Here is a 15,611-nt window from a genome sequence, read left to right on the forward strand (position 1 = left end):
GCAGGGAGAGGGACGGGGGTGGGTGACTAACAGCTCAGAGGGAGGCTTGTTTGGTGGCTAGGAATGCAGGAGAGAGGCATGGCAGGTATAGTTGCAGCAGCTGGAGGGAAGCGGCACATGCTGAAGGCAATGTGGGAATGTTGATTGGGAGGGGATGACAGGATGGAGGAAGGGGAAACTGTTGGGTGGAGGGTGGAAAGACAGTGGGTTACCTGATATTGAGGCTGGGACAGTTGTGGGAGTTCTTCCCGCAAAATGTTTCTGCTTTTTGGTGAGTGGTCTCCTTTAATCCTAAAGTATTTGCATCTTACTAGAACTTTCCTACAACATTTTCATAACTTAGACTTGCCATTCTGGGTACAAGAGAATCTTTTTCCAAGTCTGCTTTAATAGATTTCATTATCATACCAAGGCTGAAAGAAGAACCTAGAACTGTGAACACACATTACATGTTTGTGTAGCTATAAAAGTTGTTAGCTTAATTAGAAGATGCAACCCCCTGTGTTTCATTGTTTCCTTCACTTCTGTCTGAAGTGTACATCCCTTCATTTTCTCAAAAGTTTGTTGGTTTAACCGCCACAATTCATTTTCCCACAATAATGAAGCAATCTTCACTTTTAAAGAGGGATGCAGGTAATGGTTTTATATGGGGATTTCTAAATTCATGATATTTTTATGCACCAGATTGTACCAAAATCGATGTGATTGGGCAGGTGTTTAATGCAGTGCATCAGTTAAACTGTATATTTTTGTAGTATATGAATATAGATACGAAAATAACAAATGACACTTGGGTTCCACAAACTCGTGAATCTACATCACTTGGTCAACATGTTGTTTTTGTGTTGTGGTCTTCAGTCCTGAGACTGGTTTGATGCAGCTCTCCATGCTACTCTATCCTGTGCAAGCTTCGTCATCTCCCAGTACCTACTGCAACCTACATCCTTCTGAATCTGCTTAGTGTATTCATCTCTTGGTCTCCCTCTACGATTTTTACCCTCCACGCTGCCCTCCAATGCTAAATTTGTGATCCCTTGATGCCTCAAAACATGTCCTACCAACCGATCCCTTCTTCTGGTCAAGTTGTGCCACAAACTTCTCTTCTCCCCAATCCTATTCAATACCTCCTCATTAGTTACGTGATCTACCCACCTTATCTTCAGCATTCTTCTGTAGCACCACATTTCGAAAGCTTCTATTCTCTTCTTGTCCATACTAGTTATCGTCCATGTTTCACTTCCATACATGGCTACACTCCATACAAATACTTTCAGAAACGACTTCCTGACACTTAAATCTATACTCGATGTTAACAAATTTCTCTTCTTCAGAAAAGATTTCTTTGCCATTGCCAGTCTACATTTTATATCCTCTCTACTTCGACCATCATCAGTTATTTTACTCCCTAAATAGCAAAACTCCTTTACTACTTTAAGTGTCTCATTTCCTAATCTAATTCCCTCAGCATCACCCGATTTAATTTGACTATATTCCATTATCCTCGTTTTGCTTTTGTTGATGTTCATCTTATATCCTCCTTTCAAGACACCGTCTATTCCATTCAACTGCTCTTCCAAGTCCTTTGCTGTCTCTGACAGAATTACAATGTCATCGGCGAACCTCAAAGTTTTTACTTCTTCTCCATGAATTTTAATACCTACTCCGAATTTTTCTTTTGTTTCCTTCACTGCTTGCTCAATATACAGATTGAATAACATCGGGGAGAGGCTACAACCCTGTCTCACTCCCTTCCCAACCACTGCTTCCCTTTCATGCCCCTCGACTCTTATAACTGCCATCTGGTTTCTGTACAAATTGTAAATAGCCTTTCGCTCCCTGTATTTTACCCCTGCCACCATTAGAATGTGAAAGAGAGTATTCCAGTCAACATTGTCAAAAGCTTTCTCTAAGTCTACAAATGCTAGAGATGTAGGTTTGCCTTTTCTTAATCTTTCTTCTAAGATAAGTCATAAGGTTAGTATTGCCTCATGTTTTCCAACATTTCTACGGAATCCAAACTGATCTTCCCCGAGGTCCGCTTCTACCAGTTTTTCCATTCGTCTGTAAAGAATTCGCGTTAGTATTTTGCAGCTGTGACTTATTAAACTGATAGTACGGTGATTTTCACATCTGTCAACACCTGCTTTCTTTGGGATTGGAATTATTATATTCTTCTTGAAGTCTGAGGGTATTTCACCTGTCTCATACATCTTGCTCACCAGATGGTAGAGTTTTGTCAGGACTGGCTCTCCCAAGGCCGTCAGTAGTTCTAATGGAATGTTGTCTACTCCCGGGGCCTTGTTTCGACTCAGGTCTTTCAGTGCTCTGTCAAACTCTTCACGCAGTATCGTATCTCCCATTTCATCTTCATCTACATCCTCTTCCATTTCCATAATATTGTCCTCAAGTACATCGCCCTTGTATAAACCGTCTATATACTCCTTCCACCTTTCTGCCTTCCCTTCTTTGCTTAGAACTGTGTTGCCATCTGAGCTCTTGATATTCATACAAGTGGTTCTCTTCTCTCCAAAGGTCTCTTTAATTTTCCTGTAGGCAGTATCTATCTTACCCCTAGTGAGACAAGCCTCTACATCTTTACATTTGTCCTCTAGCCATCCCTGCTTAGCCATTTTGCACTTCCTGTATTTCTTTCCCCCATTCCTGTCAATTGTTCCCTTATGCTCTCCCTGAAACTCTGTACAACCTCTGGTTCTTTCAGTTTATCCAGGTCCCATCTCCTTAAATTCCCACCTTTTTGCAGTTTCTTCAGTTTTAATCTGCAGTTCATAACCAATAGATTGTGGTCAGAATCCACATCTGCTCCTGGAAATGTCTTACAATTTAAAACCTGGTTCCTAAATCTCTGTCTTACCATTATATAATCTATCTGATACCTTTTAGTATCTCCAGGATTCTTCCAGGTATACAACTTTCTTTTATGATTCTTGAACCAAGTGTTAGCTATGATTAAGTCATGCTCTGTGCAAAATTCTACAAGGCGGCTTCCTCTTTCATTTCTTCCCCCCAATCCATTTTCTACTACTATGTTTCCTTCTCTCCCTTTTCCTACTGACGAATTCCAGTTACCCATGACTATTAAATTTTCGTCTCCCTTCACTACCTGAATAATTTCTTTTATCTCGTCATACATTTCATCAATTTCTTCATCTGCAGAGCTAGTTGGCATATAAACTTGTACTACTGTAGTAGGCATGGGCTTTGTGTCTATCTTGGCCACAATAATGCGTTCACTATGCTAGCTAACCCGCACTCCTATTTTTTTATTCATTATTAAACCTACTCCTGCATTACCCCTATTTGATTTTGTATTTATAACCCTGTATTCACCTGACCAAAAGTCTTGTTCCTCCTGCCACTGAACTTCACTAATTCCCACTATATCTAACTTTAACCTATCCATTTCCCTTTTTAAATTTTGTAACCTACCTGCCTGATTAAGGGATCTGACATTCCACACTCCGATCCGTAGAACACCAGTTTTCTTTCTCCTGATAACGACATCCTCTTGAGTAGTCCCCGCCCGGAGATCCGAATGGGGGACTATTTTACCTCCGGAATATTTTACCCAAGAGGACGCCATCATCATTTGATCATAAAGTAAAGCTGCATGTCCTCGGGAAAAATTATGGCTGTAGTTTCCCCTTGCTTTCAGCCGTTCGCAGTACCAGCACAGCAAGGCCGTTTTGGTTAATGTTACAAGGCCAGATCAGTCAGTCATCCAGACTGTTGCCCCTGCAACTACTGAAAAGGCTGCTGCCCCACTTCAGGAACCACATGTTTGTCTGGCCTCTCAACAGATACCCCTCCGTTGTGGTTGCACCTACGGTACGGCCATCTGTATCGCTGAGGCACGCAAGCCTCCCCACCAACGGCAAGGTCCATGGTTCGTGGGGGGGTTGGTCAACATATCAGCACACAAGACACGTAATGTCTTGCAAAATTTTTCTGGCAGTAAAACAGAACACTGAGAATGTTTATTTCAATATTTATTCAATGTTATTGTTACTATTTTGTGAATGAAAAAAGGAATAGGGTTCCATATTTGCTGTTTCTCATATCTTGTGCGCAATGTAAATGTGTAGTTTAATTGATGTGCCACATTAAAGATCTCGTCCAAATGCGACATTCTTTTGTGCGACAGATTGTGTAAAAGTGGTCTGAAATGTCACGTTGGTGAATAAAACTTTTACTGGTATAAAGAGAGTTGGAAGTAGCATCTTTTCATTTGGTGCCACATCAACAACCATAGTTCTCTATGCAAGAAATCAACTGTCATTTTATACACAATACTCGGTGCTGAGAAAGAAAGTCAAAATCCAATTTCAGGGTTCAATAACTATCGTTTACTAGTGTGAGGCTTAGAATGACAAAACCATGTCCAGAATGTGTGTTTTTGGTTGGCATACAAAATTCAGAGATTGAAAGGAAGAAGTTGAATACTAACAACGTGCTGGACATATCATCTGTGCATTCAACTGTGACTGGTGATCTACAAATACAGTAGTTGTGCCAAAGGTTGTCTTGATGAATGAAAGAAACACTATGTAACAGTTTTTTTGTGAACTGTTGGAACATTTGGAGACCAATCCAGGTCCTCTGGACAGAGCTGTAGCTATTGATGAACCTTAAATTTTTGAGTATGATTCAAGAGTAAAGGGCAAAAGTTTCTAGTAGCACACAAGTGCCTCTACTTGATCAAAGAATTCTTGAATAAATAAGAGTGTAACAGATATTCATTGTCTTGTTTGAGATTAAAAGTGTGCTCGGAAAGAAATTTATGTCTGCTAGATGAACAGTCAATAGTAAATTGTATGCATAAGTGCATGAATGTGTAAGAATTTTGGCTGCACTCTATTCAAAGGGAGAACACCGGTACCTGAATGTTCCATCAAAACTGCACCCTGTCATGCATCTCTGAATGTTGAGCTAGCACTGGCCAAACACAAAATGAAAATAATTAACTAACCAACTTGCTGTAAAAAGAATGAAGTTCTACTGTAAATTTCTGTACTTCACATATTATTTTTTTGTATTTTTCAGTGAAATACTGTTGAATTTGTGTAAATTAGAACATTACTTGGTTTCATGACTTCTGTTTCCTCATTCTAGCTAATAAGCATGCTTGTTTAAGGATTGCTGTCTCCGAATGAAAGCTGATATTAAGGTATTGGAATTTTCTTGTTGTGTAGTCAGAGTGACAAAAACTGTTTGAAAATTCCTAAAAAAAGTATAACATAATTTTTATCTTACTGCATTCCTCATGCTTCATGTATGTTCTGTATGCAATACGTAATCACTATTAAAGTAGGGTAACTGGAATTCTCTTCTGTGTTTCCACATCTTTACAACTTTCTATTGGACAGTGCAGAATCTTAAATAATGGTTTGGGCACATCCACTGCATTTTGAACTAGTATTTTGAAGGCCAGCATTAAAATGCAACATAAATGTGAAGCAGTTTTTGTGGTTCATTTGTAATCATCGACGGCAAACAGTATTTTAAGATTGTAAAAATGTGACTCAAAAATGTGTGGTGATTATGATACCAGCACATGCCCCATATTGTGAGTTGTTAATTTTTTACATGGAACAGATGATTTCCACAAACTCTTTGTCCTTATTCCCTAGAACCAGTATAAATGGCACTTTTGTAACAATTACATAAAATTTATTTACATATTTTGACAGAGTAGAGTTACACTTATCCATATCAGCACTATGCTAATTTATACCTTATATTCAGCATCAAAATTACAAAAAACTGTTTTATTCCAGGTGTTCGTGATTATATTCACATAGAAGATCTGGCTCTTGGACATATAGCAGCTGCAAAATTGCTTTTATCTTCATTGTCAGGTCAATTCAAGGTCTATAACCTTGGAACAGGTCGTGGGAATTCTGTTCTTGAGGTATGCTGCAGTACTTAATGTTTAAAAACAATGCTTTCCAAATTAAAATAATCGGAGTTAAAAGAAAAATCCCTCTTAACAAAACACTAGCAGACATGCACTCCAGCAAAGGATGTCATTTCTACAGTTGATTTTCATGCCCTGCCATCACACTCTTGACCACAATCCTCGATAATTTACCATTCTACAGTTCCAGCTGTCTCTTTTGTCATAAGAAGCAACCTCTGGCATTGAATTTAAAAACCTGATTTTTTGTGTCACCCGTCCCATGTTAACATCTACACACTAGCCTTGTTAAGTTGCTACTGGGTAAACTGGTTATTCTTCTTGTTTCACTGTCAGTAAATATCTTTGAACTGTGTATCAGAACCATATAATTTGAATTACTTTATTAGGTGCACACACAAAATGTAATTTTAATCTTTTATAAGCTGTGGAGGACTAGACTACTTGTCTGAAGCAAATTGTGTGATTAGTGTAAAGGATGAAATAACTTTGTTAGTACATTACTAACTTTGCAAATGTAAGCATGATGAACTGTCCATCATTGCTGCCATCTGTTGGTTTCTTTCGTTGTAGAACTACACTAGTCGGACTTGTAGTGTGGTTTCATGACTGTGCCGGTGGACACTGGTACACACATAGCAGTATTTTAGAAGATAATTTTGATGGTGTTCGAAATAGAATTTGCACTAGAATAAAATAAGGTGGTATTACCACTATTTTTACAGTGATACTTGGCTTGTTGTCATTTTGAACAGAACTATCTCCTTTAAATAATAACTATTAACTATTGACCACAGATGATAACAGAAATATTAACAACTCAGAAGAAGCTAATCAGCTTCAGCCATCTTACCTCCAGTATAATAAGCCTACAATATTGTAGACATAGCTTTCCAAGTAGACTACTTCTTGAAATTATCTGTTCCACTAAGTATGTAGGTATCATAAAAAGTTTTGCTTCCTTTAAATTTATATTTTTAGACTTCAAAAATTGAGTATCTGGAGAATTGTCAGTTGCATACACATTTATGGCATCATAAATTATGGCACCTTGTCCTCAACTAGTGTATCTACTGTAACATTATGCGAGAACGGTTTGTTGTATTTGCTGATTCTGGGAACTTTATGGAACAACCAAAACACAAATTCCCATTTTGTTTGTGGTTTCATCATGCAGGATGTTTGTCTTTATTCCATCTATAATTTCACTGGTGAATTTACTATGGTCAGAAGAAATTTCTAGGAATAAAACAATCTATCATGTAACATGTTAGACAATAGTCACAAAATAATCATCACAGTTTCTAGGCATAACTTTGGACAAAAAAGATGATTTAGGTGTGACTTTAACAACTTCATTTTGTGCTGGATGTGTCATGGTAGCGACTGTACTACAGTGTAAACGTGCAAAAATTTTACCATTACTGATGTGTCTTGTCTTTAGTGCAAAATTTGAAAGTAATGACTTTTAAGAAACTTTGAAGTGAATTTTGTAATTGATGATTAGAATATGAATTTCTGTGTAAGAGGACATTTGAAATTTTTTGCAAGTACAGTTACTTTCCCGTATGCCAGTAAGCTATAGATATGGCAACACACATAACAGTTTTTGCATATTAATGTTAAAGTCACCCCTACAATGCAGTAACTTGCACACATCACACCATACTTGTTACATTTTCCCAGGGTTTCCCATACCATATTTAGAAAACAAATTACTTTTTTTATAGTACCTGTAAAGTGAGCCAACTATATAATCTTTTTAAGTTTTTTCTTGTATGCTGTGAAACTTAAAATTTCTCATTACTTCATAGATATTATGCAGTGAATTACAGTGCAGGCTGTGACAATTATTGGAAAAACATCTGAAAAGTAGGGTAGGAAACACTTAACTGTTAATGCTGTATGCTGCTGTTGTATGCATCTGGTTTCTGAATTTCTCAATTTTTGTGGGAGCTTATTTAAAAATGCAAGGCACGGTAAACCACTTGCCACATTGTCATGTGTGCCCAAAAATGTAGAACCATTATACACAAAAAATACGAATTATAGGCATGTACTTCTCACTTTGATAATTCTGCTTATGAAATTTAAGAATGACTATCAATGTTAACCAGAAGACTTGAAGTCCCGCCTCACTACAGGGATTGCGAGTAATATGACATTCCTGTTGTGCTTACAGATCTGTATCATACCTGTTAGAGTTAGTGCACCAGACCTGAGGGCTGTTTCTCCTGTTATTTCTAATGTACATCATAATCTCAAGTCTCAAAAGCAAATAACTTATCTGTTAAATATTTCTCAGACAAATTCCTCTATCAAGGTAGATTTTTATTCAAGAATTCGGCAATCCATGACTGTATGACATGATTTTCCAGCTTCGATAGTGAGATGTTAGCTTTTGCAAAAACTTCAACAGTTCCTTTCCCAAAACAGTCTTTTAATGTTTTCTTCTTTTAGCACTATTTAGGTTTTCAACAACTGATGACTGTTTATATGAGTAATGAGAAGCAGCAGCTTTTTTCTCATTGGTGAACAGAGTGCTTCTCTTATATAATGTTTCTTGACAATGTCTTTCTATTATTGGCCAACTAGACAATGGCAAAATCTTTACTACACTGTTTTTTAATCTGTTGCATATAAGCCATGACTAGCATATTGCTGAAGGGATGAATGACCCATACTTGACAATACGGCAGACACAACTGACAAGGTAGTAGAAGCAGAACCGAACAGAACTGCAGAACTATACCAGCATATTCCAGAAAGACTAGGCATGGTGGCTGACCAGAGCAGCTGAGTCGATAGAAATAGAATAATATGAACTTGTATTTGATTCCTTTCTGGTCACTGCCAACTTTGGCTGACAGACAACATTATGTTTAGGGTGACTAAATCTACAAAACCAAAAGTGACGTGGTGAATTAATGATAACTGTTGAGTGTAACTGATTTTTAAATCATTTATTGTCATGCTAGACACATTAAACGGTGTGTCCTCATCTAGTTACAGACAGCAGCAACTAAAAATCATAGGCCCAACTGGTCAACACATTTCGATTTCTATTGATTCTGCTACTCCCAGCAACTACCTTGCTGGAATTTGTTTGCGTTTATATTGCAGGTCTACTGGCTAAGTCTCATAGCAGAGTCCTCTGTTGCTGTATGTGACAACATGTTATAAAGATCTTTCACCTACCCAACAGCTAATGAGCACAATAATACACCACTGCAGTTTTGAAAGGTGTCCAAATTCTCTTTCCAAACTGAGATTTTCCAGATGCTGTACAATATGAGCAACAGTCGATTACTTCATAGATGCAGAAAATAAAGCTGGGGCTTTTCACAGAAGATCAATTGCTAGTGGTGAATGTAATAAAATAAATGAAAAATACCTTTGCAGAGAGCCACATGATTTTACTGCTGTATCCATAGGTAGATTTCATGAAAAAGAAGAGTTCAGAACTCCTGCTGTCCAGTTTGCTGATAATGAACCTAAGTTCCCAGTTGGGACTGCTGTTATGGTATGGTTCTGTTGTGATTCTTAACTGGATTTTTAATTGTTTGTTTCATTTTGTTTTCAGGTGATTAAAGCATTTGAAGAAGCAAGTGGTCGTAAAATTCCATATACCATCTGCCCCAGAAGACCAGGTGACATAGCAGCATCGTATGCAGATGCTTCGCTTGCTAACAAAGAGCTGGGTTGGACTGCTTCAAAAACTCTTCACGATATGTGTTAGTATATATATGAGTATTTCAATGAAAATAATTCATTTTTTAAATATAATAGAACTGGATAGACAAGACGATCTATTCATCAAGTGCCAGGAGAAGAAAACACACACAAAAGTTAAGGAAATATGCAAGCTTTCAGAGCCAGTGACTCCTTTTTCTGGCAGAAAAGTTTAATGGGAAGGAGGAGAGATGACGGCAAAGGGCTGGTGAGGTGTAGCATATGGGTAGAATTGCAGAAAAGTTGCCCAGAACCCTGGGTTAGAAGAGAAGTACCATACAGGATGGGAAGGAAATATATGTATACATACACACATCAAAAAAAGTTTTGCGTCACCCCAGTTCGCAGAACTCCTGAAGATAGACGTTGACACAGACACAGCCCCTTTGATTGTTCAGAGATGTCACTAAACATGCCCAAAGATGTAACCAACAATGCATGCGCAGCGTCTATTAGACGGAGGGGGTCCGACAGCCGATCAGTTTGTCTTTCCACCAGGAAGGAGGTACACGGCTCGTGTTGCCTGTAGTTCAACCATGCCTAGACGGTCAATCCATGGTTCGATCACGTCCACATTGTTACTTTGTGCCATGAAGGGCTCTCAACAAGGGAAGTGGCCAGGCGTCTCGGAGTGAACCAAAGCGACGTTGTTTGGACATGGAGGAACTGTCGATGACATGCCTCGCTCAGGACGCCCAAGGGCTACTACTGCAGTGGATGACCACTACCTACGGAATATGGCTCAGAGGATCCCTGACTGCAACACCACCATGTTGAGTAATGCCGTGCAGCCACAGGATGTCGTGTTAAAACTCAAACTGTGTGCAATAGGCAGCTTGATGCGCAACTTCACTCCCGACGTCCATGGCGAGTATCCATCTTTGCAACCATGATACCATGCAGCACAGTACAAATGGGCCCAACGACATGCCATACGGACCACTCAGGATTGGCATCGCGTTCTCTTCACCGATGAGTTCTGCATGTTCCTTCAATTAGACAATCGTCATAGAGATGTTTGGAGGCAACACAGTCAGGCTGAATGCCTTAAGACACATTGTCCAGCGAGTGCAGCAAGGTGGAGGTTCACTGCTGTTTTGGGGAGCATTACATGGGGCCGACGTATGCCGTTTGTGGTCATGGAAGGCACCATAACAGCTGTATGATACATGAATGACATCCTCTGACCAATAGTGCAAGCATATTAGCTAGGCAATCGTCTTCATGGACAACAATTCGTGCCCCCATCATGCACGTCTTGTGAATGTCTTCCTTCAGGTTAACGACATCACTTGACTAGAGTGGCCAGCATGTTCTCCAGACATGAACCCTAACGAGCATGCCTGGGATGGATTGAAAAGAGTTATTTGTGGTGACCCACCAATCACTCTGAGGGATCAGTGCCAAATCGCCATTGAGGAGTGGGACAGTTTGGACCAACAGTGCCTTGATGAACTTGTGGATAGTATGCCATGACGAATACAGGCATGCATCAGTGCAAGAGGACATGCTACTGGATGTTAGAGGTACCAGTGTGTACAGCGATCTGGACCACCACCTCCGAAGGTCTCGCGGTATGGTGGTACAACATGCAACATGTGGTTTTCATGAACAATGAAAAGGGCGGAAATGATGTTTATATTGATCTCCATTCCAATTTTCTGTACAGGTTTTGGAACTCTTGGAACTGAGGTGATGCAAAACTTTTTTTGATGTGTGTACATTGTTGGCATTAACATCTTATTGATAGAAGTGCATTAGCATTCAGATAACAACATATTGCCTGCTGACAGTGACACAATAGTAATTTTAATGATACATTGCTAATTGGAATTTTGCACCGATCATCAGTTCCATACAGGAATTATAATTACATCCTCAGGATGATTGATAGGTGGTGCTTACACACGTAACGCCCCTTATTTGTTACATGGGTGTGCCACCGTGCTGTCATCTGCAGCTTGGTGGTTGCCCTTCCTCATTTCTACCTGTTGTTGCCATCCTAAAATTTCCATTAGCATTGTAATTATAATTTACAATTTGTAAAATATTTACATGTAGTATAAACACCAAAATTTTAGATAAATCGCTGCCTTTGCAACCCTTAAGGCTCTGTAACTCTGTCAAATTGCAACATTTGCAGTGAGGTAATATACATATTTAATTAGAACATGAATGAGCATTGGCATTGCACAAGAAATCTGATAATTTAACAGTATTATGGAGAATATCATTTTGCCAGAACAGTGGTTTGCTTTTTTTATTTTTATTTTTTTATTTATTTATAATTGCTATAAGTAAGTCTACCAGACCATGGACAGAAGCTTTCTAGTATGATGTTATATAGGTTATCATGAAGCAGTTGGTAATATGCAGTCTGTTAAAATATGATTAGGTTCCCTGTCTCATGTTTATGAATGACTAGGTTCTCTCTCTCTCTCATGTTTATGAAATAATGGCATTTGTTGTGTTTATTAAGCAAAAAGGACAGTGATGTGGTTGCTTACTTAAATTTGACATAAATGTGTATGAAATCCATGTATGGTTTTTGTAACTCATTTCCAATGAATTGCAAGATTGTTGTTGTGAACAGTCACAGGATTCTAGGCTTCTCAATTGATGTTCGTCTGGTCAGGTGACACGAGTTACAGCCTTAGACATGTTCACGATCAACACTCCAACCTCGCCTTTCCTTTATTGTTGTGTGCCCTTTATTCAGACCACGAACCGCTAATGTAAACAGTTTGCGAAGGATGCAACATAGAAGTGGCCTGCATTAGCCTATGTACTCCCAAATTAAAGAAATTTTAATCTCATAATATAATACCTGGATATTAGATAATAAGAATTCAGTAGAATGTATTAAAAAAAGGTATGTGGTTCATGCATCTCAGTTTACGCATGCCGATCATCAATCAGTCAGTCAGTCATTTCACAACCACTGCTGGCAAAGGCCTCCTCCAGACTTCTGCACATAATACAGTCTTCGGCCATATGTATCCATTTTGCTCCTTGTGTGTTTTCTTATGTCATGTATCTCCTTTCCATATGGTCATTGTCTCAGTCTATTCTTATACCTTGACATCTAGTGAATAGCTTCATTAGACTTCTACCATTCATTCAATCACCACAGTAGTAGTAATTTATTCATTCAAACATCATTTTACATTCATATATGATTTGTCAGCCTTATACAAGGAAAAGTTTAGTCATATGTGTCGTCGTCGTCGTTGTCATCATCATCGTCATCGTTTTCAGTCTGAAGGCTGACCTAACGCAACACTCCATGCTAGGGAGCATGCTCTTCATTTCTGCATAACTACTGCAACCTACATCCATTTGATCCTGTTTATCATATGCATCCCTTTACAGTTTTTACCCCACATGCTCCCTCCTATTACCAAACTGACAATTAATTGATGCCTACAGATGTATGCTATCAACTAGTCACTTCTTATAGTCAAGTTCTCATAAATTTCTTTTGTCAACAATTTGATTATCCAGTCTACCCATCTAATCTTCTGTCTCCTTTGGTTATGCCTAATGTACAATACTCTTGTATGCATACATGTGTGGGAAAAGTTAGCTTAATAAAATGAAAAATAATTATACAGTGTCAGTTAAGTTTCTCCACTCTTTTCACTGCATACACCGTTCTTTCTGATCACTTTAGGGCTAGTCTTCCATTCTGCCTCCTTGAAAAACTTTCCATCAACTCATGATGAATGAGATATTAAAAGTAGAAAAATAGTGGGACATTTCTAGTATTTTATGCATTAATGACCATCTCTCCTGCTACTCCTTACTAACACATGCCCCTCTCCCCTCTGTGTTCTCTAAGTAATCTTTAATTGCATAATATGCATTACTTAAGAGGTACACCTGTAAAATTCTGACCCCTGACAGCAAATGCTGTTTTTCATTGATAAATCAAAGCTGATTCCTGTTCCATGATTGTGTGTAAAACTGTTTGTCTCTTACCTAATGTTGTTTTTCCTCACATGCACAACAGATTGGGAAATGAACACATGTGGCAGTAAAAATTCCCAATTTTTTAAAATCTTCTCTTGAAATTAGCCCAAGGGGCAGCCAGATGAAAATGGGACAGATGGAAAAAAGTAAGTAAACTGTTTATTATTTCAAAAGTAATTGCCATAACTGTTAATACATTTATCCCTCTGTGAGACAATGTGATCAGTGTTTTCGTGGAAAAATGTTTGCAGTTATCTATGAAACAACAATTATATCCAGCCAGCATCTCTTTGTCCATAGCAAATCAATGACCACAAACGTCTTTCTTCAAGGCTACAAAAATATAGTAACCGCATTGGGAGAGATCAGGACTGTATGGAGGATATCTAAAGGCTTCCCAGCGAAACTTCTGCAGTGCATTCGAAACACATGGGCTCGTCCATGTGTTGCCCAGTTTGTTTCAAGTATGCTGCAGAAGTTTTGCTAGGAAGCCCTTATACATTCTGCATACAGTCATATTTTTGGAGCCCTGAAGGAGGATACATGTGGCCTTGATTTGCTTTGGATGAAGAGGTGGACGCCTGGCTACAGTCATGGTTCCATAGGCAACCACAAACATTTTCCCAAAAGGGCACTGACTGCCCTGTCTCATAGTGGGGTAAAAGTATTAGCAGTTATAGTGATTACTTATGAAGTGATAAACAATTTACTTCTTTTCATCTGTTTTGTTTTCATTTGACTCCTGTTATACTAGTAATTACTTTTCGTATGGCACTTCTCAGCTGTTTGAAAACTTTAGCCATTTTTGTGTATTTGATCCTTAGAAAAGTCATATAGCTAAGAATTGAATGTACATAGGAACGTTATATCAGCACTAGCAATTGGCTGTTACACAGTAGAAACATAAGGGCGTAATTGCATGCAGCCACTATCTTTGTACTAGTATGTTTGTGCCATGTCAGTTAATAATACTAGCCAACATAAAAAATATTTTTGAGTGTTTCTTTCATTTAATGAGTGAACTCTTACTTATTTTGAATGTGTGTGTGTGGGGGGGGGGGGGGGGAATATGACAAAAAAAATTAACAATGTTGGAAAACATATCTTTTTTTACATTGTTGATATTCCTACCTGGAGTTTGTTGTTTGAAACAAAAAAGTTTATTAGCTCTAGTTTCTGTGATTGACAATAGGTGGAAATATTATATTCTAGTGTATTAAGAGGAAATAATACATTTTAACTAAATATGTCAACAACATTGAAAATTCAGTTGAAGTACTTTTTTTAAAATAAAGCTACATTCCAAGAGTCCTAAATCATGGATGAACCCCTGGTAGGTGGTTGTATCTGAAGAGAATCATGTGGTGGCTTCATGAGCTCGTTTTCTTTTGACTTTTCTCTTGTGAGTTCCGGAGCATCCCTATACAGAGACCAACAGTAATCTGCAAGCTTTGGATCATTCCAGTGACTGTGCTCTATCTGTCCCATTATAGTAGTTTCCTGGTGGCACCTTTCCCCGTGTTCATCACTGACAGCTTCACAACAAGGAAGGAAAAAGTCTAGATGTGAGTGGAGGAAATACAACTTAGGGACATGATAGATCCAAGTTGATGGTACTTTTGCAGGAGTACTACCATCAACTAGATTAGATTAGAATGGTTACTGTCTCTTTTGTTACCTAAAAATCCATGAAGGCTTCCCTAACTTCCTTTTCTTTCCCCTCCAAAATGTGATCAAACACAGGGGAACAGTTGCCGAATTTGTGGCCCAAAAAATACAGTAAAACTCCACTTTTATGTTCCACAATAAAAGTTTCCCATCATTTGTGACATTTTTTATTGCTCTCGTCAAATTTCCTATGTCCACAATGTTAATTCACACCCAATTTTGCGTCAACATATTTATAATTTTCACGCGATTTACACTTTATGAAAAAATACTCTTGAAGAAAAAATGATGTAATTGATGTAAA

General features: G+C 38.3%; 1 protein-coding gene across 2 annotated transcripts in view; it reads left to right on the forward strand.

Annotated features, from left to right (window-relative positions):
* LOC126195346 (UDP-glucose 4-epimerase) overlaps positions 1 to 15,611 on the forward strand; it is a 122,381-nt gene that overhangs the window by 78,539 nt on the left and 28,231 nt on the right. For both annotated transcript variants that reach the window (XM_049933926.1, XM_049933925.1), the window contains exons 6-7: positions 5,796 to 5,929; positions 9,519 to 9,669. In XM_049933926.1, coding sequence (XP_049789883.1) covers positions 5,796 to 5,929; positions 9,519 to 9,669 — 285 coding nt within the window. The remainder of the gene's footprint in view (positions 1 to 5,795; positions 5,930 to 9,518; positions 9,670 to 15,611) is intronic.

The sequence above is a fragment of the Schistocerca nitens genome, chromosome 7 (genome assembly GCF_023898315.1).
Source record: "Schistocerca nitens isolate TAMUIC-IGC-003100 chromosome 7, iqSchNite1.1, whole genome shotgun sequence".
In the NCBI taxonomy this organism is placed as follows: Eukaryota; Metazoa; Arthropoda; class Insecta; order Orthoptera; family Acrididae; genus Schistocerca; species Schistocerca nitens.